The 24,071-nt window shown below is 42.0% G+C and overlaps 2 protein-coding genes across 4 annotated transcripts in view; one reads left to right on the top strand and one right to left on the bottom strand.

The window, feature by feature from the left end:
- The window catches only part of exoc4 (exocyst complex component 4), a 111,012-nt gene extending 96,261 nt beyond the window's left edge, over positions 1 to 14,751 (bottom strand). Inside the window, exons 1-7 of the mRNA XM_056424727.1 lie at positions 14,672 to 14,751; positions 13,375 to 13,564; positions 11,423 to 11,617; positions 7,972 to 8,165; positions 5,792 to 5,901; positions 3,618 to 3,718; positions 3,326 to 3,480 (exon numbers count right to left, since the gene is read on the bottom strand). Coding sequence (XP_056280702.1) covers positions 3,326 to 3,480; positions 3,618 to 3,718; positions 5,792 to 5,901; positions 7,972 to 8,165; positions 11,423 to 11,617; positions 13,375 to 13,564; positions 14,672 to 14,751 — 1,025 coding nt within the window. The remainder of the gene's footprint in view (positions 1 to 3,325; positions 3,481 to 3,617; positions 3,719 to 5,791; positions 5,902 to 7,971; positions 8,166 to 11,422; positions 11,618 to 13,374; positions 13,565 to 14,671) is intronic.
- A 5,455-nt stretch (positions 14,752 to 20,206) lies between these two features.
- chchd3a (coiled-coil-helix-coiled-coil-helix domain containing 3a) overlaps positions 20,207 to 24,071 on the top strand; it is a 62,880-nt gene continuing 59,015 nt past the window's right edge. For 2 of the 3 annotated variants that reach the window (XM_056424731.1, XM_056424732.1), the window contains exons 1-3: positions 20,209 to 20,418; positions 22,210 to 22,467; positions 22,993 to 23,074. In XM_056424731.1, the coding sequence (XP_056280706.1) occupies positions 20,338 to 20,418; positions 22,210 to 22,467; positions 22,993 to 23,074 (421 nt within the window). In that variant the 5' untranslated portion in view covers positions 20,209 to 20,337. Of the gene's footprint in view, positions 20,419 to 22,209; positions 22,468 to 22,992; positions 23,075 to 24,071 lie in introns of all 3 variants that reach the window. The other variant, XM_056424730.1, reaches the window with a different exon arrangement.

Raw genomic sequence — 24,071 nt, 5'->3', positions numbered from 1 at the left:
ATCAAAGTTCACGGTTCCAAAGTCAAGAAGTTGAGATTTCCAAAAAAGCAAGTATAGCATCTATTCAGTATACTCAAAAGCACACGAGAGCCTTCATTAATACCACGTCAATACAAATGAATTCTGCAAGGAAGGAACACGTGCTAAAGGTTTTGTGAAGTGGCCAAGGTTTCCTGGAAAGGTATCGGGATAATGTAGAGGCGAGATGGATGCTTCACTCGGGGGCATCTGGGTCAGCTGTCTGTCACGACACTGGCTGCAAGTAAATGTTATTAATGGAGAGGAAAGAAGGAACAAATCACGATGAGCCATAACTCAGCAAACGGAAGATGTTCGTTAGACGAAGAGAGGAGCAAAATGCCAAGGTCTCTCTCGCTCTCTCCCTCTTCCCCCCCCTTCTCTCTCTCTCCCCCCTCCCTCTTCACCCCCCTCCCTCTCTCTCCCTCTTCCCCCCTCTCTCCTCTCCTCTCCTCTCCCCTCTCTCTCCTCTCTCTCCTCTCTCTCCTCTCCTCTCTCCTCTCCTCTCTCTCCTCTCCTCTCGTCTCTCTCCTCTCTCCTCTCTCTCCTCTCTCTCCTCTCTCCCTCTCCTCTCTCTTGTCTCTCTCCTCTCCTCTCTCTCCTCTCCCTCCTCTCCTCTCTCTCTCTCCTCTCTCTCCTCTCTCTCTCCCTCTCCCTCTTCCCCCCTCTCCCTCTTCCCCCCTCTCTCTCCCTCCTCTCTCTCTCCCCCTCTCTCTCTCCTCTCTCTCCTCTCTCTCCCTCTATCCCCTCTCTCTCTCTCCTCTCTCTCCCTATCTCCCCCTCTCTTTCTCCCTCTCTTTCTCCCTCCCTCTTCCCCTCTCTCTCTCCCCTCTTCCCCCTCTCTCTCTCTCTCTCCTCCCTCCCCTCTCTCTCTCTCCCTCTCTCTATTTGACAAACAATTCCTGGTCATGTTTGCATTCCTAGAAGTGGACACACAAAATGTATGGCTCTGACCTCGTCAACACTTCTGTTCGTTTCATTTCTAAGCACACTCCTCCGTACCTCCCACCTTACTAACACACACACACACACACACACACGTGTAGACAGCCTCGCCCTCCTCATTATCTCCCAGTGGAGGCCATCCTAATCCATAGTGTCTGTTCTTTGAGGCCTCACTTCTCATTTCCCCTCAGGATCGAAACTCACACACGTTGCTGATGAACAGCCGGACGAGACAGCAGGGAGCGCACACGTCTACGCACAGTCCCCGACTAACTGACCGGCACTGTGTGTGTGTTTGTGCGTGTGTGTCTGTCATTTTCTGAGGACAACGATAGTGTCCTGAATAAATTATCATTGGGTTGGTTGTCTGCCACAGAAATGACAGCATGTCGGGGTGTAAAGAACCTCTTTTGAGGTCATCCCGCTGTCATACACAAATCCACAGAGTAGAAACACATCACACACATTGGTCCCTCAGACGTTCCCAAAGACCCCTCGTCTGAACATGCAGAAGAAGAACATTTATAAAAGAGACAAGCAATTTATCTCGTGATCAATGTGCTTTTCTTGTTTTTAAATTGGATTTAAAATACTTTGTATTAATGTTTTTGGGTCATTCAAGCAGTTCTTCACTTTAAAAATCAGCTTTCTTTCTTCAGGGATTAAAAATCTCGTCTCCACTAAACACAAAGGCAAAAAGAAATGAGCCTTTTTTCATTCATGCAAAATTAAAAAAGGGAGTTCAACAGGACTGCTTTGATGGAAATTAAACTGAACGACTCACAGATCAGTGGTGCATGATAATAACTTTGCTGCATGGAGTGGGAACCTGTATGGAGCATCTCACTAAAACTAGTGAAAGGAGTTGGAAATGAAAATGCACTTCATTGAGGCCGATCACAGAGGAAGCAAATAAGACCATAAACCTCCACGAGGAAGCCACACGCCGCCATATAGGCCGGAAAGTGCTTAAGTGTTGCCTGCAGTGCGATAAAATATAGTGTGTAATATGCGGGACCGTTGTTCCCTACAAGTGGTACACTGGTTGGCGTTTCCATGGCAACAAGCCGTGGCTTTAAATTGAAGTGAACATAGGCAGAACAAGGTGCGTATGCATCCAATAACACACACACAGAGCTCTAAGTGTTCGCCCCAAATGCGAACGCTCCGACGCGAACATCGCGTTAAGCACTCACACACTTACACACAGGAAGGCAATTTTAAAACAATCTGTAAGGAGTCGAGCCGGCAATGAGCTCCACGGTGGCCTGCTACATTGAGGTCAGATGAGATTCAGCAGGCAAGCGGAGAGGGAAGGCAGACGAGGCCGGAGAGAACATCCCTGACAGAAAACAAGACGTTCCTCTTAAATGGTTCGGGATCAGTGGACTGAGACCGGTGTTCCCCGAGTCTGCAGGAGCTGGTGTGGCTGCTTTTAAAATGTAGCCGTCCTCTACGGCAGGTGTGAAGCCGTGTGTGTGTGTGTGTAGGTTTAAAGCAGCAGAGAATCTGTTTTCATGGTCTGAGGCGGGTGCTCCTCCAGTCCTCGTCTTCACTGGGTTTCATACCTGGTTGACTGTCTGACTACGAACGCCCTGGGACGGCAACAGGTTGTCTCCTGCCCTCACTGTCAGCCGCACACATACCGGAAACACTTCCTGCGAGTTCATGAGTCGCAAACATCTGGTGACCAATCCAAGCCGTGTTCGTAGTTATAAACTGCTGTCCTGTGTTAGTATGAACACACCTCACCAACCACAGGAGAGATGCACCACCTTGTACTTAATGACACTCTGGAACTGAGTCAGATGTGAATACTAGAACTACAGAAGAATGAGAAGAGGCTTTGCAATCTTGGGACCCAAGTGACTCTGAATGATGGTTATAGTTGGTTCAATATGGAAGATGATGATTTATGTTTTTTTTTTTTCTTCCTCGTCTGATATAGTTGGTTGTTTTGTAATTTGTATTTATTCGTTTTTGATTGTCTGGTGTAACTTGTAAAAACTTAAAATAAAATGATTGAAAGAAAGAAGAATGAGTAAAAAGCTGCTTTTGTAAAACTCTTGCCTAAAGGTGGCAGCTTTATTAAGTTATTTGTTTTAGTCGTAACATTAGCTGCATAGCGTTGTTTAAACTGCAGACATTGCTGATTGTACCAATTAGTTACAAATAACTTATAGTTTCCTCTTTGTGGCTATCTACTCCATGCATCTCCCATTCCTAATTCATTTATTTTCTTCTATTAACCTTTAGTTTTCCTTCAGGGAATAAGGGTCCACGCTCAGGAAGCCTTGACATTTCAAAATAGTGCCTTCCTCCTTAAGTGTGTGTTTCCTCCTCCTGCCCATAATGACCGTACCTTGGCTGGCTCTCCTGGGCCAAGTTCTCTCCTCTCTGGTATGCGTGGTCTGCTATCTGGGTGGTGGACCTCTTGACGATCTGTTTCAGCTCAGGTTCCAGCCGCTCCATTATGGCTTTGATGGTCTCGGGGATTTTCTTCAGCTTGGCCAGAGCCTTGAGAAACGGGACGATCAATTGAAACGGATCACTTGAAGCGAGGAATGAAATAAAAGCGTAGAACACACGAGTGTAATGGAACAGCGGTGAGGAGATTCTCTAATTCACAGCAAGTCTGGCGTTCACAAATCTACCTTGATGAGGATGCCCATGAACTCAGCACTGTTCTCTTCTGGATCCACCTCGGGGAGGTCCGTTTGGTTCAAGTCCCGCACGTCCAGCTGCATCTCACGCACTGAAGAAAGAACATCGAGACACATCGGTTAAATATTTACAGTCATAGGGATTGAATTATTAAAAAATGGACAGTTGTAAAAAGAGGATTGAACACATTTAAATTAATTGTTGTCCATTTTCTTTATGTTGGGAGTTTTGATCCATTGTGCTCAAAGACCAAAGACAACGTCCTTTGAGAGACAACTCAAATGTTGCATGTTTTTGTAACATCTTTTTGTACATCTACAAGATGTGGAAAGATAAGGTAAGAAAGATTCAAGATCTCTCTCTCTCTCTCTCTCCCTCTCTCCACCTCTATCTAACTTTGTGTAAACTTACACACACCCCCTTTTCCTATTATCTATATCACCCATTCCCACTCTTCCATCCATCAGACATACATTACATTAGCAGCTAGATTGAGAGTGACAGCATGGAATGATGCTCTAATTTCCATTCGACAGGGACGTCCAATTCCCATCAAAGTGCGTAAAGAGAGTTAATGTTTATGGCAGGTTAATGGACTTTGGGTGTATTTCCTCTTTTCCCCCATTCCAACTATTGTGTAATAATTATGACAATTACTAGCTACAAATGAGGTGCTCTTATGCTATTAGACAAAATGGCAAGCTCGATACTGTGGTTTAGCGTTTACCTTTTTACATGAATTAAACAAATGTTTCTTACCTTCGCATTGAAAATGCGGAAGGTTATCTTTTGATCGGCGTGTATTTGTATGCGTGTTATTCGCATAAGTCAAAAAGTATTAAACCGAAACGCATGGAATTTGGTGGGATGATTGGTTATTATCCGGGGACCATTTGATTAGATTTTGGGATCGATCGGGTCAAAGGTCAAAGTCAAGGTCATGAAAAGGTCAAAATCTTCTTTTTACCATAGCACGGTAATTTTTATCCAATTGGCATGCAACTAATGCTAAAATGTTCATAATTCAATGCCCAATCTTGTGATATGCGAAGGTATGCGCTCTACCGAGTGCCCGTTCTAGTTATGAATGTGTGGTGATTGGTACATTCGATTGTGTTTAAGGTCGTAAACTCAGTGATAATGAGAAGTGGAGATACATAACTGAAATGATAGTTGTACTCTAGGTCTAGGTGAGATAAACCGTCAGTGCAATAAGAGCTAAAGAGACAGAGATGGAGAACAACAGAGAGAACTACATCCGTTTAATTGGATTACCATTGGATAGAAATAAATGCTTTCCGCGCATCTTTGCTTTCAGGGAAACATTGCTTCACAGGATAATTTGCTAAAATTTAACTTGATTTATGCCAAGGGGATGGTTAAGGTAGCAAGGCGGCGGCAGCAATAAGCCGATATCTTCGCGGAGACCGAGTGGTACACGCACAGGACGGCGTACGGCTGCCTGCCAGAGCCGAGGAGAAACTCGCTAACTTAGAACGCCAAGAGTGGGCGGTGGAGCAAAGTGCCAGGCTTAATATAAAAACTCAGAAACACCAAGTTATTGCAGGATTAACTTTTTTTCATTATCTCCTTGTTTGCGTTTCTGTGTTCTCTGCCGGGGAGGAATGCAGTGCCGACTCTACGCGCCTCAACCAAGGGAGAATTCATACACGAATACAGTTATAGTCGGCATTATCAGTCCCTGTTAAAGCGCCGGTGACCATTTTGAGCGTAATAAATGCCGTTTGCCTGCTGTGATGACAGAGATGCTGGGTGACTAATAGTAGAGATAGGAGGACAAGATAATTATAACACGAGCAAGGGAAATGTTTATTATGATCATGGTTGGAGGTGTTATGACATATACTGCAAATAGGTGTGTGTGTGTGTGTGTGCAGTTTTTGGTGCATTCTATGATAGTAGGAGTGTGTATGTGTGAGAATGATGCTTATGACTTCATTATCACTAAAGATATCTCACAGTGAAAGTAAAATTGCAAACTGAAATCCATACACTTTGTTCTCCAAAGAAAGCAACAACACTGCGTTGTTGATGTGTTCACCGCTGGAGTTCCTCCGATGTACGCAATTTAATGCAGAGCAAACCATCTGCCATTTTGAAAACAAATAGTCCCCCTTGCTAAAAATCTAGGGAACATACATACCACTGCTGGATCCAGGTGTGCTGAACTGTGATGAATCCAAAAGCTTGCGTGGGGTGGACAGGCCGCTGACATCCAACAGAGGAGCTGGAGACGAGTCTTTGGCCGTGGAGCTGCGAAGAGATTAGAACAATCCAGGGATCCGGTGATTATCGGGGTCAAATAAATCACGTTACTCAATCATGATATTACGACTGTATGAAAGGAATAGGCTCAAATTAACTCGAAACATCTAGAGTAATAGCTTCCTTCATACACGTAGAAAGGTGTATGCGCTAACAGAAATGCACCCACGAAGCCTTCTCCAACAAAAACAATCTAATGTTCTAACGAATAAGCCGGGCACCTCTGGGTGGGATTGGTGCTGCTTTCCAATGAGCCATTTATCAAGCCTTAATCCGGAGGTGGGAGCAATCCAGGCCCTTTAAATTGGGCTGTATAAACACAGTGCATCTGCTAAGTGAGCGGGGTGTATGGAGGCCGGCTTGTTGTTCGGGGCAACCCAATACAGGAAGGCCAGGACCTGGTAATAAATCACTTCACCAAACCACCGGCAGCATAATTACTGCACCTCACACACAGACACACATGTAAAAGTGCAAACAACACTCTAAGCATCCGCAGCGTATCAAAGTCATTTTGCCAAATTATCCCTAATAAGTCATGCGGCCGCAACGAAGAAGCCGGCTCTCGGGTCGCGGAGGCGTAGCTTGTTATTGCCCCAGTGGCTGCAGTCAACTCTCTGTTTTGAATTCTCTCGTTTTATTTATAAACTGACATCATGACTCGGAGTGAATGTACACCAACCGATTTGAATTAGTGAGGCTATCCTCTTTACAATAAATGATGATGTGTTTTTGGTCCGTCTCTTTGGAACTCCGCAGCACAAAGAACAAACATGGGACAACAAACAACTGGAACAACACGTCGCACATGGTCTAATTGTTTCGGTCAGTAATTGGCAGGTTGTCCCAGCATTGGACAAACTGATAACGGTTACACAACTACACAGTCAGAACTTTTCAAAGAAAGCTTCTTTAAAGGCTACATTTCACTTGATACGCAAACAGGGAAAGCATTTAGACCAAACCAACTCGTTCAACGTCGCTGTTACATGGCCTACAATATGAGTAATAACACTAACAAAAAAGATAAAAACATATTTCAATGTTCGTTGTGTGGAACCATAAAAGGCTAACTACAGTTATGGCAAATCTTACAGGGATATTAGCAAAGGGATCACAATCTAATGCGATACGACTACATCTCTAATATGTACTCAGGGTTCTTACACATTTTGACCAGTGGATTTCCATGACTTTAAACCAAATTTCCATGACCAAACTGAAATCTCGGTAGAAGCATGAAAAATGTAGAAAATGTTGCGTATCGAGATCTATCGCTGGCTTATATTTTGAGCGTCTTTCTTGAACCCTCCTGTTGCCTTAGGGTCAATTTGACCCCATTCAATGTTTAACCCTCCTGTTACCTTTATATTTACTGACATATTTTACCCTCGGGGTCAATTTGACCCCAGCAATTAAAACCTCCAGAAAATTATTAGAATTAATATTGTTTTCCAAGTTTAAGTGTGAGGTACTTTATGTTTGTTTGTTGACCTAAATAGCCCTTTAAATATATAAAAAAGTTGATATTTCTTATATGTTTGACACAGTGAAAAACAGCCTGGGGTCAAATTGACCCCAAAGAACACCGACATTAAACATTGAATGGGGTCAAATTGACCCAAAGGTAACAGGAGGGTTAAAAAACAGATTAATTATTTCAAACTTGGCGTAAATGAACACGTGATTATAACAAATTTCCATGACTTTTCCCAAACTTTTATGATTTTAGTTTATTACATGACTTTTCCAGACCTGGAAATCACCATTTTAAAATTCCATGACTTTTCCATGACCGTACGAATCCTGTGTACTGTATCTTAAAGTTCGACAGTGATATTTGTGTTCACTAGTCATGCTACAGTGCACTACACTGTATGTCCTTGCACAGTGAAGGAAGCCATAACAAAACACTCATCCCACGTATTTCATTCATGCTCAATCAAGTCACTGGCCAAATCAAGTTATGAGCAGAATGAGGTCCTCTTTTCACATTTGTATTCATGTGAGGACATGTGGACCCCCAAAGAGGTGACCATCAAGTAAAAGACTGCCTACCCTGGCAGGCGAGCAGCATTTTTGTCCTTGTTCTTGTGTCCGAGACGACTCGTGGACTTGATGTAGAGGTGTCGGTGCAGCTCATCAATGAGCACGAGGTGGATGTTGAGCTTCTTGCTGTGTAGCTCCAGGCGCAGGTCTCCCAGCCCTTCCACCTGCAGCAGGGGGCCTTCCAAGGACTCCACGGCAGACACCTGCATGTATGAAAACACAACAATCACAGGTTATCCCGAGCTGGACACTTCCACTTTGACAGCGACCGATATCTTGAAGCTTCTCTTCTGGCATTTGTCTTTACTGGATGTTAGAAAGCCACAGAAAAGACAGCAGAGAGGAAACGTGACAAAGAGACCCGGCCTGAAATTGAACCGGGGACCACCAGTTCAATGGCACTCACTACAAGCAGTGTTAATGGATTGAATACACTCTTAATACAATCACTTTATCATTCATCTTGTTTTTAATTGACCTATGAATATACATACTAATATATGTACGGTCTGTGAAAAATACCGTTCCTCCCAAAACCTGATTCCTTCCCTCGTCGTGAAGCAGCGGTTGCGTCATGTCTGCAATTAATAAATACTAACGGCGTTAAACAAAATGGGCCAGTCTGTATGTGTGTATTTATGTGTATGTATGTGCATTGCTGTGTTTATTTTTCGAGACCAGTCATGGCCAGATGATATCACTGAAGAATATTTGAATGGCCAGTGCAGGAAAGAAGAGTGTGGTGGTGGGGGACGAGGGGGGGGGGGCGCTGAGCAGAGTGCATGGGTCAAGTGTGTGTTGATGCAAATGAGAGACACATTAGTGACAAGATGAGCTAATGCGCTGCAAGATCAGCCCCCTTTGGTTTAATAGAATAACTCGGCGTGCCTGCAAGACTTTGCCTCTCCTATGTGTGTGTGTGTGTGTGTAGATATACACCTCCCAGATGTATCTGTGTATGACTATATGTGTATGATTGTATGACTGTAAATCATTTAACACTTAAGTGTCGGTGCGTGTTGGGGGGGAATCTCATTACCATTGGGCTGGGCAGACAGAGGAGGGCTGCTTAACGTCGTTAGGGGTCCTGTCGGCGTAACGAGGGATAGGAAGCCTCTCGTGAATTTGCTAGCAAGCAAGAGATATCGTGAGAAGGATAGAATAGTGGGGAGAGTATGACAGGTCATCACTGGCTCTGAGGAGGGAGGGAGGGAGGGGGGTGCACCTGGGTTTTGTGACATGACAGGAAAAGGGAAATGAGAGGACGAAGAAGAGGAGAGGACATTTTCTGAAACCAAAGCCAGTCTCTTTTTAACCAAACCCATGGGGTCCAATAATGCCATTCAATGGCAGAAGGAGCGCATAGTCGGAATCCTAAAAACACACACACACACACACACAGAGAGAGAGCGACAGAGACGGCGAGGACCAGTATTCCCGGCTAGTCTATACTCTTGCCACACTACACAGCAAATATAATAACAAAGATACACCGTGCACAACTTTTTGTTCAAGAAAGAATAACAGAGGGGTAGAAATGGATTATAAGAGGAGAGAAGAAGCAACAGAAGGCACAAGTGAAAACAAGGGAGTCGTTAATCTGACAGATGAGTGCAGTAATGAGTGACAGCGTGATGGGAGTAAACACTTCAGGGACTCTCGGAGAAGCGACGCAGGCAGCACGATGCTACAGTGGCGCGACACATAGGGAGTGTGTCCAGGGCACTGAAATATATATTTCAAATAAACCTAATTGTCATATTGAATGACATTAATCTTTTGGCCAAATTTAATTCAAGTTTGTATCGGGAGATTTCTTCTTTTTCCCCCCACCTCACGTAGGTTTCAATACACACTAAAGACATTTAACCAGTTTATGTGCACCAGAACCAGGCAGGCGTCTTCTGTATTGACCTTTTCAAAGAAAAGCAACATTTTGAAGCTTTTATTCAACAATAGAAAGGAAATGACATGAAATGCAAACATCAACTTGCTCAAGGTCAACATCCACCGAGTATCCAGTATGCATGTACTGAAATTAATGTCATTGTTTATTTAGTTCATCACGTCAATTCATAACTTTTGATTTTTCCTGACAAATGCAGAGAAGAATTTCCCCAGTGTGGGATCAATAAAAATGTAAATTATTTTTTTATATTAGTTGCATTGCCAATAACATCACTGCTTTTTATTATCGTTATTATTCTATGTTCACTGCTGCTGTTATTTTTGGTAGTTGTGACCTTTTTATAATGCCCACTACTCTCATTATATGAATGATTTCTGTCATATGCATTGAATGTGTTGTAACTCTGTTACGTTGTTCATTCTGTACACATGACATCGATTGTACTTGCCGACTTTCTTGCTGAATTCAGTGACTTTTGGAGCTGGTGCTACTTTCATTGGATAAGAGTTGGCAAAACTAGGCTCATCATTTTTTGAATATGGCGTACTCTTGCTAGTTTCTCCAATGTTGCCTGTTCAGCCTTTAGGCGTGGCGAAATGGAAAGTGGACTTTCCAAAGATTATGTATTCATGAACTGCATTCTGATATACAGAGGCGTGTACAATTTCCTTTTGAAGTAGGCTTTTTACATACCAACAAAAGTGCACTATCGTGATCAAGTAAAGCATATTCGAAGTGTGCAAGACAGAGTCGAAGTGTCCAACTGACTTTGAACTTCCCATTACCTTTCAAGACACGCTGTTCTGACTGAGCACGGGTTGAATGGAGTTCCACTTCTCTCCACCCCCAATAGAAGATTCGTCGTGGTCTTTTGGTCATGGTACCTCTATTTTCCCGTCCTTTTCAGATAACCCCATTTCAGCAAACTAATTATTACCAAAGTCTAAAGGGAAGACGTGTGGGTGTGACGGAGAAAGGAGAGCGGAAGAGGAAGTGAAGGAGGGGAGCAGAGGGATCACAGAGCCCCGTCGTTTATGCCTCAATACCATCCTTTCAGCTCCCCTGCCAAGCATACAGCAAAACACACATCAAAACAACAAGAGCACACGCAAACATTCACACCTGCAGCGCCTTGGCTGCACTTAGATGCTGTTCTATTGTAGTCAAAGAGTTCCACCCACCGGACTGATAAAGCTGGGAAATTATTCTTTAGAGGAATGAGAGGTGCCAGGAAATCAATCATAGCATTAACACTTCATAGGCAGTGGTTTTTATGTACGTGTACTGTGCGCACCGTGGGTCTCAGAAGGTGCCTCGGTTATGCCCCGTTGCATTTCCATAAAGTACGTCAAGACGTTTTCCCACTCGGCCTTTAACGACAAAAACAAGACTGCCTGTTGCTTTTCACATTTCTCACTTTCTTATTGCTTACAAACTAAATAAAAAAATGTTGTCCGTCCTTCTGTCTCTCTGCATAACTGAAAATCTGGACATCTCACACATACAAAGAGGCTCCTGCACCACCACGTCTCTGGCCATTGGTCTACTCACCAGCATGTCTGTGGCATGAAGGTAGTGCTTGGTTGCCATATAGGCCTCCAGCCGTTGAGGCACCTGCTTGATGCTTTCGATTTCATCCAACAGCTGGAGGACGTGCTTGTGCTCGATGCCCTCTATCCACAGCTTTCTCAGCTCATCCCTTTTGCAGTGGAGCAGCATCTTACAAGACAGGAGGTTCTCCTTCACCTGCAGGAAAGAAGAGTGAGTTCAAATTAAGAAAGTAGGGCACACTACGATACCACCGGGCACATTTTATGTGCAGCAGTACCAATGCACAAAATAAAATAAAATGAGAGAAGGAATTGAAAAGTACCAAGTACGTCACTCAGTGCCCTGCTATAAATGTGTCTTTACAGATTGAAGCACCAATAACATTTTTAATTGTATATATCTGTATATATATATAGGTTACTTCAAGAACAGCTTTGTGGTAAAGCATGACCTATTGTTGAAATAACGAGTCATTTATTTGTGTGTCTATCAATAACATGCTAAGTTGTGAGCAAGGTCAAGAATCAAAAAATGTTGAATTACTGAAGGCCAGAGCTATAAAGAAAGATCCATGACAACCATGCGTCCTTCACCTGCACTCTTTCCTACAACAAACTAGATTATCTGGGCAAATGTTGTCAAAGAAACGACATTTCCTGTGACACAATATAATGAGTAAGGTTAATAAGAAGGCAATATTACTAATGTCAACTTAAATACCCCTAAAATAAAATATGTAATAAGTTTAGAGGGAAAGTGATCATCTCCCTTAAAACCTTTTGAAACACTTGATTTTCTGGCTTGAATTCAAACGTGTTTATTTGGGGAGGGGGTGTATTTTTGGCCTCGCACACCTACACAGGTGTTTCCACTTCAGGCTGATTAGCTTCACTGATTGGAGGTTGGGCAGAGCGACAGAGGCAGCCACCTAGAATCCCCCCTCCTTCTGTGATGGGGAGTGTTTAAAGCACGTAGAAGGAAAATGACAAACACACAATGGGCCTTTTCGTGACATACTGACTTATTAAGAGTACAAATATTATAAATTAATGATTCAATTTTGACACTTCAGTTTCAGAGTGTTTCAGGTGTTGTGCATGCCGGCTCACTCGTCATGACTTATTAGTACCACCTGTTACTTTTCCGACTATAACGTGTCAAATGAGCTGCCGCCCTATGAAAAGTGACAAGTAAAATGTAGACGTCATCATCTCAAGACGGAACCGTGCCAGCACACCTGAGATAGAATTCTGTCTTATCTTGCGAAGAAAAAGCGTAAGGGCACTGGATGTCTTTTTTGCCAAATCTGTATTGGCTCACTCATGGAGACATTAAAGGTTAAAACCTTGTTTTTACAAGTGTAATAGAGAAAATTATGTCCTGAGGCTCAGGATTTTGACTTCAACTTAGAATTTTGAAGTAGGTAGCTTCCTTCTTGGGTGAAAAGGATTTGTGTTAAATGATTGAGTCTTTTCATCTTAACCCTCCTGTTACCTTCACATTTACTAACATATTTTACCCTCGGGGTCAATTTGACCCCAGCAATTAAAACCTCCAGAAAATTATTAGAATTAATATTGTTTTCCAAGTTTAAGTGTGAGGTACTTTATGTTTGTTTGTTGACTACCTAAATAGCCTTTTAAATATATAAAAAAGTTGATATTTCTTATATGTTTGACACAGTGAAAAACAGCCTGGGGTCAAATTAACCCGAAAGAACACCGACATTAAACATTGAATGGGGTCAAATTGACCCTAAAGGTAACAGGAGGGTTAAGAGATCCTACATGTATGAAGAGACAAATTAAAATGAATGAAAATGGTTTTGTTTTTAATTACACAGCTTAGCGTCACTGCTCTGCAATCCATCAGAAACAATGTACGCACGAATACTAGTAATGGGTTTCCCCAACCCTCCAGTGTCCATTTTTGTACGCAAGTCTCTCATTTACCTGTTTGATCTTGTTGCGGGAGCTGGTGATGCGCTCGGTGATGCTCTGGTAGGTCCTGATGGCAGTGGTAAGCTCGGCATAATGCTGAACAATCAGCTCATCTAAGTCCCTGTCGCATGTCTCAAAGGCTTCTTCCAGGCGGCCCTTCTCCGTCTCCCTGTCCTGCACATCATCACTGCTGGACAAAGTCCTGCATTGGAGAAGAGGGAACAGAAAGGTAGATTCCACTCAATAACGAAATCCACATTTTGGAAGCATCAACATTAGAGTGGAGAGCAGAGACCCTCCAGAAATGGCAATTACAAGCTAGATTTTATCAAAGTGGGAGCGAGCGTAAGGAAAGCACTTGAAGGCAGCAAAAAAGTGTGCAGACATACTTGGGATGGCAACATGAACAGGTGCATTCAGGGAATGTAATTTGCCGCTAAAATACCAAGTAGAAAGGTTTTCCCTTATATGAAGAGATGGGGTTTTTACAGCAATTTCAAAGTTCAAAATAGCCAAGGATAAAGGTTTCATGATATATTCCGTATTTCTACTGGTTTTTTTCGACAAATAAAGAGTGGCTGTTAGAAATGTTCAGTGACCTGCCACAGTGGCAGGTGAGGAAGAAATGTCATTTCAAATGGCATTTCTCAGAATTGCCAGATCAGATTGCCATATATCAGTCCCATAAGAACAGCTATAAAGGTGGTGGATATTCCTGGCCTCCACATGAGAAAGCCTTTAACTCTCTTTCATCATTTGCCCGTTAAATATGATCTCTCCAAATGACTTTCACAAGAATAATTAAGGTGTTGAGAAAGTTGATTACAGCTGCCAAACCCATTAGTTTGCAGGTCAATGAAGTCACAGTATTTGCAGTTATTGCATCATGAAACCCAACTCTATATCGTGCAAAACACTTTTCGTCCAGTTGTTAAGATTACTATTTAGTTTTTTATAAACATGGCCTTTTGTGACATGACTAATAGATGAATTTCACATGTGCAAGAGTCACGTAGCTATACTGTGGCAAGTAGTATTTAACCGTTTATACTTCTCGAGGAAAGACAACAACTGCTATGAACACTAACTCACATATACTCCTTAAATTCATAATGCAAAGAAAAATAACAACGTTGTTAGCTCTAACTTCTTACATACAACCAGCAATACAGGAAGGATGTTGCTATCGTAGCTTTAGCACATAAGGTAGCTGTCACCCCGTCAGAGAGCAAATACGAGCATAGTTCAAACGCTGTCGGACGGTTTATGAACGCTTCACAGCTTAAACAATGAATGGGTGAAACATTACCTTATGACAGAGATAAGAAGACCAGAGGGGTCTTTGTTTTTGCTGACTGCACTCCTGTATCTCCCTGTTTCAGCTGCCATTTTTCCAGCTGCGGCACCCAAACAGGAAGAGAGAAGCGCGAGCTGACGCGACGGAAGGCATTCTGGGAGTTGTAGTTTCATCAGCGGTGCACTTTTTCTAAATTCTGCTTTGGTCACAGTCACACTTATTAAGCGTATCTACTCTCCTCAGCAATTTAAGTTTCTTTACTATAAAATACATTTGGAGACAAATCAGCCATTCAAATAATTACGTTTATATTCTTTTTTTTTTGTTTCTCTATATCACAGGTGTCAAACACATGGCCCGCGGGCCAAATCCGGCCCGCCACATCATTTCATGTGGCCCCTGACAACTTGAAAGACATATAATCACCTTTTTTTTAAAGAAATATAAGAACAATATGCTGTGCTTATATTTTGAAGGTTTCAAATTAAATGGATTTATGTTATAAAAATATTAGAGAACATTTCTTATGTACAATATTTCTACACTCAAATAAACAAATTTAGAGTTATTTAACAATATGTTGGGTCGTAGTTTATACTTTTATATGTTTCAGTGACAACCTTTTGAGGGCAGCCATGATGCAGATGTGGCCCACGGTGAAAATGAGTTTGACACTCCTGCTCTATATGCTTAATTGATCTCCATGAACAGGAATCCCCGATTAAGACAATGGTACAGTCAGATACTAATTTCGGTTCCTGTATGGTAGGTTGATGAGGAATAATCTCTCATCACAAATATAACAATATATATCGTGTTTCTTGGGAACATTTTCTTTCCAATTCTCTTGAAACTGAAAAAAAAGAGGTTGAGCAGAGACAAAGGAGGGAGACAGTCTGTCAGTGAGTTAATAGCCTCCCCCATTTAGAACATATAGTGTTGGATTTGGCAGGGTTCTCCTACGCTGTATCTCTGACAATCTCTGCTGTACCAATGAGAACGGGAGAGGGCATTGATTCTGGACCAAAGGGGTCGATTCCCAGCAGCCTGGATCCTGATTGATGCACTGGTGGACTGACGAGATAACATTGTGGGTGATCTTTGTGTCTCTTGTTAAAAAAAAGAGAAACAATCGCTGTGTCATGCGGGAGCCATAGTTTTTCTTCTGAAGGCGCCTCGTTTCCCAGGTCCAAGTTTAATTTTCAAGTTCTTATCACCCTTCCCTGCAGCCCAAGTCCCATCAGTCCAACTAATCTACGGGGCTTCTTTTCTCCAATAACGCTGCACCAAGGTCATTTCTTTCAGCTTGATGTGTGTTTGGACAGTAGGTGATTGCTTTAACTGACTGACCTGTGTGTGGATTAAATGCAAGGGCAATAAGGTCTTTGTAGGAAATGCCTTTGTGATCTGTTAAAACAGATCTAAATGCAAAAGGTGCATCTCAATTGCTTTGTCCTTTATCTAAACTGCAGTAAAGAATATATAGACGGCAATGTCCACAGCACTGAGATTAATGGTTCAGCCACAAACAAAAATACGAAATTCATTCAACCAAAAAGTATGAATTTATAATGTGACATAATGCAATTCGTTAAGAAACTGCAGCTGATGATAAAGGTCGAGGAGCGCTATAAAGGAAGTATATTAAGCAGGTTCTTTCTCGATTGTGGTCATTTAATTATTAATTTCCTACTTTGATGTATGGTCTATTAGTTTTTATTATGTGATGCGTATGAAAATAGCTTTGATAGTTAAATACCACAGAAAGATAGGAGGTTTGTGTGAAGAAAGTATTTTCATCTTTCCAAAAACACCCTGTTATCCATTGGTAATGAAGCAGATACTTCTTTTCTTGCACGTTAAAATGAAGGCAAACAGCCAAACAGTGCATGTATTACTTCCCCTCTGAACTTTCCTCATCATCTTGAATTGGATCAAACAAAACCTCACAAGTGCCTCATATCGCCGACTAAATGCACCACCTCAAGCAGCAAACTTATTTCAGTTTTCATCCCATTTCTTTAACAGACACGCTTGATTCTACTGATATCTTCATTTATATGAGCACTCAATTTTGCAGAGATGACAGAGAAATTAAATTAGATACGAATTTAGGGATGTCTAATGTGGAATCAACTCAAGCACCATTAGATCGAGGCAAAGTAAGAGTTATTGCCAAAAGCAGAAATAATACATAAAGGTTAAGAGGATAAACAAGTGAATATCCCCACTATCAACTTTTCAGTGACTAAAAAACTATCAGTTTCAACACATTAGTTTTGCACATGCATCGTTAGATGGGAATGATTTTGTATGATTATATTCAGTCAGGTTTCGGCAACATATGAATATGCAGGATACTGATCAGTACCAATGGCAGGAGGCATGTAACACTCCTGTTTACAATCATCAACAAGCAGGACTCTTTTTCACACTACACTTCTACCACGTCTCTGCTGCAATGAGGCTTTTCAGAGAATGCCCTGAGGGCACTATACTGCACGTTGTAATTCTTTATTACATAAAGTGTTAATGATGGACTTATTGTAGAGATGAGACAAGCCCCTTGGGGAAATCTGGCCATAAAAATATGACGACTTTGAAAATATTTGATTGCATATTATCCCAGAGAAACACGGATAATTAAAAATTATGTAACCTCAGGATCTGCATGTATTTGATTGCTTTGTGTGATTAAATGTAGATAAATTGTATAGTTTTTCTAAATTGACTCCGACTCATAGCTCCAGGGCATGGTCCTGCCCTGCAAACTACCTCGTCTGAGCTTTCGCCGTCTTTGTTCTCAGCGTTGGAGTAACCACTTCATGTCAGCTGTTGTGAAGTCAATTCCTTTCAGAACAAGCCACCAGTCAGTGATTGATATCCTCTCATTCACGCTGCGGTCCTTTCTACATCGATCCTTTCTTTTCCAATGTGCTCATTTTATGTTTATGTGTTACTTTCTGCACATACAGCACTGCTAGCCTTTGTTAAATAGTTTTATATTAAAGTATGCATTTGATAAAAGGTCTCTATTGTTTAACATATTTGAATGCAAGTCCTTTGTGTATATTAAATAATTCAATAGCATTTCAGCATACACAACCACAAGGAATTCTATAAAACGTTTTCATTCCTTTGTGCTTGCACAGCAATGCAACACAATACAGACAATTCAAAAACACGGAAAATCAGCAGGAAAGAGCATAATAAATAACTGTATTTGATCATTGTCTGTATGATATATTGAGTTTGGAGGATTATTTTTATGAACTGTCATTCCTCATAATGCTCTCTCTCCTCAAGGCATATCAAACATCCTGCTTCAATGTCATGTCCTGCAAGACTGTGTGTTTTTAAAATGGCTATGATGTATGATAAGGCAAAGAAAACATAGGATGAAAACAATAATGTATCTAAATTCATAGCATTGATAGCAGAATAAAAACAATTGCAATCGCAATCATTTCAGACAGACTGCCCTATTGTCATGAGCTGGTAAGTGGTGTTATTTCTCCAAAGTACATTGACTTCGGCACAAGACAGACTGTTACGCCCGGCCTAGGTTGGAAGCTGGAGAGGGAGGGCCGGCAACACAGGTTCCCTCCTAAATAGCCGTCCAATGACCTGAAAGAAAGAAAAACACAACACATAACACACAGCACCCCCTCAGGCAGGGAGGTGAACAACGATACAAATCCCCATAATGACCCTCTGGGTCGTAACACAGACATCTGCTCTTTGTGGAACTGAAGCCACCAAGAATAACCAGAGTGCTTCATGCTCAAAGGTCACCAGCCTGTGTTGCTGTTCACTTCTGTCACGGAGGCCCGTTGTCTCGTCATATTCATCCTGTCACTCCATATCTTTAAATGCCTTTCTTGTCTATTACTCATTCAGATCACCTGACTTTTTCACTTGCTCGTTGCTGCTTCTAAATTGTTCCGAATAGTTGGATGCTCACTCGTGTTGTTAATGTATTCGATGCTTTGTCCCTGCACACTTACCCCTACCATGTTTCATCTGTCTCCCGTCTTCGATTATTTCCCTGCTTGCCTTGGACTGGCTGCCTGCTGCTGACTGTAAGCCTCCTCACTACCAAGTAAAGCCTTCTTTTATTACATTAGTTCTGCTTCATGAGTCTGCTTTCAGGTCCAAAAAGTGTCCACACCAGTGGTGCTGACTGTGGGATTTGTGTTTTGTATTCCATCATCTCCTCCACTGGGAGCAGAGGGCAGATTTAGAAAATGAATATCAATACTCCGCCATTCGTTGTGGAAAATAAATTCAACAGCATTTTTTTGTTCACACATTAATTGCCAGGATTAAATGCTCCGCTATACAAATAACAATTACACACACACACACTTGGATAAATATCAGCATATGTTGATGTGTTTCAAACAGTGTGACAATAATGATGAGCAGAGACATACTCTGCAGAGAAATCATCAATTCATGGCAGACAGAGAGACAGCAGGATATGGAAATTGTCAGATGAACGTCAGCGTAAGTAGCTTGCATGGGTTGTGTGGATTGTGAGCCAAGTGATGAAATTAACAATTACCACTAAATGTATGTAAAGAAGAAAAAAAGAGATTCAGGACACAACAATGATGCGCCCGGCCGCTAACCCATTCTCAGGGTGTTGGCACAGTTCTGAAGTAAAGATTATACATCAGAATATGGCCACTGAATTTAATCATTTAATGGGTAAACATTTCCCTATCTCGTCATTTTATTCTCATTGCTCTTTTTTCATTTCATTGCTGTCTTTTCTTTTCCTGACAGATCTGGCAATTTACTTTGCCCTTTGTAAACTCAATTGACCTGCCCTCTATTTACTGTAATTCTTCTATAAAAAAAAAAAATTCTTTTTATCAGTTCAATTGTTGTTATGGAGCAAGGCTATACATTGTCTCGGCCTGTGTTCAGTCAAAGCATACGTCTAACTAGAACGGGCACTCGGTAGAGCGCATACCTTCGCATATCACAAGATTGGGCATTGAATTATGAACATTTTGGCATTAGCTGCATGCCAATTGGATACAAATTTACCGCGCTATGGTAAAAAGAAGATTTTGACCTTGTCATGACCTTGCCCTTTGACCCGATCGATTCCAAAATCTAATCAAATGGTCCCCGGATAACAACCAATCATCCCACCAAATTTCATGCGATTCGGCTTAATACTTTTTGAGTTATGCGAGTAACACGCATACAAATAAATAAATAAATAAATACATGGTGATCAAAACATAACCTTCCGCATTTTCAATGCGAAGGTAATAACGTCTTATCACAATATAGATCATAGCCCTCTTCAGGGAAATAGAAATAACACAATTAATCTAATAACGCTGTGTTTCTAGACGCTATTCAAACCCCATACATCAAAAAGTCCATCCACTGATGCTGTCAACACAGCCGCCAGACTCCCAAGACACGCCCTCTTTCTGACGCGCAAGGACCAATGAAAGCCGCGGATGTTAGGAGGCTTCCGACCAATCAAATTGCACGTTCTTCACGCACGTCATGCTAAGGAAGTGAGTTTCTTTGCCGAAGCAGTGGCGTTTGTGTTGTGAGGCCCGGCTAGCTAGCTACACCTGGCTCTAACGCAATTACACTCCACATATTACATGTAGATAACTGACACTTTGGCAACCTGCGGTCTCATAATGGGAACGAACAGCAGTACCCGGCGCGTGTCGTTTGAGTCGGACGAGAACGAGAACATATCGGTGGTGAAGGGCATTCGGGTAAGTGGCAGAACACACACTCGCTGAGCGGTGAGGTAACAGGTGCGTCGTGATTACCGTAAACGTATACAAGGTAACGCAATGTTTTATCAGGCTGTGTCGTAAAAGCTAAACGAACACGACTGCCAAGTGCGCTGTATTATAGCAGCTATGCTATTCAAACAGACTCAAGACAGCGTGACTTCCACTCACTATGTAAGCTGTACGTTAACGTAAAGGAGTGTAGACTGTCGCAACGTGTTGTAAATAGCCGCTGCAGGGGTCAGTACAGTTTACTTTCCAATGTCCTTGTGGGGATGTTGACATTGACGTCTCTGGCCTCTGTCACTCGATGTATGAATGAAACTGACTTTAAACCGAGACATACTGTGGCATTCTTGATTAAAAGTAATGTTGTTGTGGGATTCTGCATGTGTGTACATGGGGTGCCTGTCAGCTTCTGTCATCAGGTGGGAGCTGTCACCTGTGCCCCTGTCAGACTGTTAACCCTCCTGTTACCTTTGGGGTCGATTTGACCCCATTCAATGTTTAACGTCTCTAAAAAAATGATTGACATCATTTCTTTTTGCTTCATATTTCATGACTTTTCCAAATTTATTGGGGACAACTGGGAACACTTACAATTCACATTATGATATGTTTTCAATGTCCTGAACACAACTTAGACATTTGTAAATTTGACCCCAGGTGTAAAACATAAGAAATATCAACTTTTTTATTTATTTAAAGGGCTATTTAGGTCGTCAACAAACAAACATAAAGTGACACTTAAACTTGGGAAACAATATTCATTCTAATGATTTTCTGGAGGCTTTAATTGCTGTGGTCAAATTGACCCCACGGGTAAAATATGTTAGTACATTTGAAGGTGACAGGAGGGTTAAATATAGATTGAGAGGCGATCAGATAAGACTTTAGTTGGCATGACTGTGTATGAAGTGTCTAGCATTACTCAGTAGGGCAAGTGCTGCTAATGTTATCTTTCAATGAGGCGTACTCCTGTTCATGCCCGTGCTGTGATGTCTGCATACACAGATTCATTGCAAAGTGTTGTGTTCAAATGTAAATGTTAAAGTTTGGAGAACTATACATATTTGTTTTCTTACTGCGTGTTGGATGTGAAGATGAGTTAAGTATGAAGCTAAAACCAGAAGATGACTAGATTAGCATAACGACTTTGGCTGACTTGGCTCTGTCGAAAGTTACTGAAAAAACCCAGCTGACCAGCATATCTAAGCGTGCTTAGTAACGTGTCCTATACGGTCAGTCTGTACACAAAGAAACATGTCAAAGCAACAGAAGAACACATTTCATTTATTTACACTACACACATACACACACTTTGCATTTTGCACTCTGTCTATATTTAATATTTTTATATTAATTTAATTTTACACTGCAGTCATTAGTATTGTAGTGTGTATGCATATATGTTGTATATATACATATATATATTATTTTACTTTGTAGACTTTGCACAGTCATTGTATTATATTTGTTTGCGTGTGTGTATATATATATACATATATATACTTCATTTTATATTTTACTTGTATATATCTTTCATCCCTGTTTTTTATATTTTATTCTTGTGTGTTTAGTTTATTGGTGCTGCTACTGTGATGACAAATTTCCCCTTGGGGATTAATAAAGTATATCTATCTATCTATCTATCTATCTAAGTTAAGTATTTATTTAAGTATTTCTGTCTGATATAACCACTTACTTATGTCAAACTATTTAATTTATTCCACCTTGTTCCTCCTCTGAAACTTTTCTTCTACTTTGCAGCTTTCTGAGAATGTCATCAACCGCATGAGGGAACCTGAAGCTCCTCCCAAACTCCAACGCGCTCCGCCTGCACCACCTTCCACGGCTCCTCCCCTCACTCCTTTGCCTCTCCCGAGGCCACTTCCTCCCCTCTTTGGTCCGATCACCTCCTCGCCTCCCCCCCCTCCTGTTGTCGAACCTGTTGCACTTCCAGCCCCTCCTCCACCTGATCCACCTGCCACAGAGACTGTGGCTGCACCTCCACCACCCCCTCCTCAGGTAGCAGCCCCCGCCTTCAGCGACACGGTGCATCCATCCTCGTCACCCTCGGCTGCTCCTGCTTCTGAGCCTGTGGTGGCACCTCCTCCACCTGCTGCTGTTGAGCCAATCACTTTGCCAACATCTGTCCCTCCTTCTGCTCCCATCGCTCCACAGATTCTCGCTCCGCTTGCTCCTTCTCCCCTGGCGATCGAACCCGCTCCTCTTCCCATAAATCAATCTGTTGCTTCTCCTCCAGTAATTGAACCCATTGCTCCTTCGCATGTGTTTGTGCCCATTGCTCCTTCATCTGTCGCTGAACCTATACCACCTCCTCTTCCTGTCGAGATGGAACCGATCATTGCTCCCCCTCTCCCCAAATCAGAACCCCTCTCTTCCCCTCCGGTCTTTGAGCCTGTCATCATCCCGCCGCCACCGCTCCATCCTTCAGGGAACACTTTGTCCCGACAGCGTGCCGAGCCCTTCTCTGCACCTCCCCTGCTAGAGTTTACCGCACCTTGTGAACCAGTTGCACTTCCTCCTCAGCCCCCAGTGGACCCAGTGTCCCTTGCTCCTGCCCCTGAGCCAGTAGTGGTCCCACCTCCACCACCTCCTGCTGCAGCAGCCGGTGAGTTGTATTCTGATATGCTGAAAACTCATAATTTGTAGTATATTTCTCAAACAAATGTTGAAAAGTTGAGATACTTTATGGTATATGCGGTCATACGGTAGTTTAATCAATGTTAAGGAACAGAAGATTTCCAAGATCCCTATTTGTATATAGACGTAGGATTTACTCAACGCTTTTTTAACTAGATCTTAATTTCGTTTTCAATCTGAGAATATCCATTACATTCCATGAGCTTCTCCTGACGTGGTGCTGTGGTGATGTCAGACCTTGTTTCTTCTCACAAAAATCAGGAGTGAAAGCTCAAACTGAAGAAAGTAATTGTTCTCGGTGGCTTATTTGATCCTGAAATGTAATCGGCGCTTCTTCAGTCGAACGTTAATTAAAAGGCAAAGGTTACGCGGGAATGAGCTGTCCTCGGATTTATTTGTAGTCCAGTTGCATTTAAATTTAATGATGTTTATTGTGTGGGTGTTAACTTTGAGCCACCCGAAGATTTTTGGGTCTCACTTTTTCTTCCAGATTGTAATTACTCTTCATTCTTAAATTGGGCCTCACAGTAGCCTTGGTCATATTATGATTCATCGCCATTGCCTAACTCTTAATGAAATTAATTAAATTAACTTTCGCTTTTATTAATTGTAACACCTTTTTATACTGTAATTAGTGCCTTATCATCACAGCGGCGCTCAAGCTGACCCTTCTTACTCCGGTTTGTCACAACACTCAAAATAGTGCAGTTAAACTCAACAGCCGTGTTCATTCTTGTCCTCTCTGGGTTTTCTTTTTCTTGGTCTGTGTTCACAGCACAAGGTGCTGATGAAGGATTGCAGAACTTCTGATGCATTTCTTCTTTAGGTGGTCGGTTACAGATGTATGTTCTCCATATTCGGTGGGAGCGCATGTAGTTGTTATTGCACCAATGTCTTTACGTTTCAATTATGGAGTCTTTTAGTGAACAAGAAGAGGCAAAATATTTTCCCGGGCAAATAAAGCA

The sequence above is a fragment of the Pseudoliparis swirei genome, chromosome 10 (assembly GCF_029220125.1).
Source record: "Pseudoliparis swirei isolate HS2019 ecotype Mariana Trench chromosome 10, NWPU_hadal_v1, whole genome shotgun sequence".
In the NCBI taxonomy this organism is placed as follows: domain Eukaryota; kingdom Metazoa; phylum Chordata; class Actinopteri; order Perciformes; family Liparidae; genus Pseudoliparis; species Pseudoliparis swirei.
The sequence above is the reverse complement of the archived record's forward strand: the minus strand, read 5'-3'. Positions and strand labels throughout refer to the sequence as shown.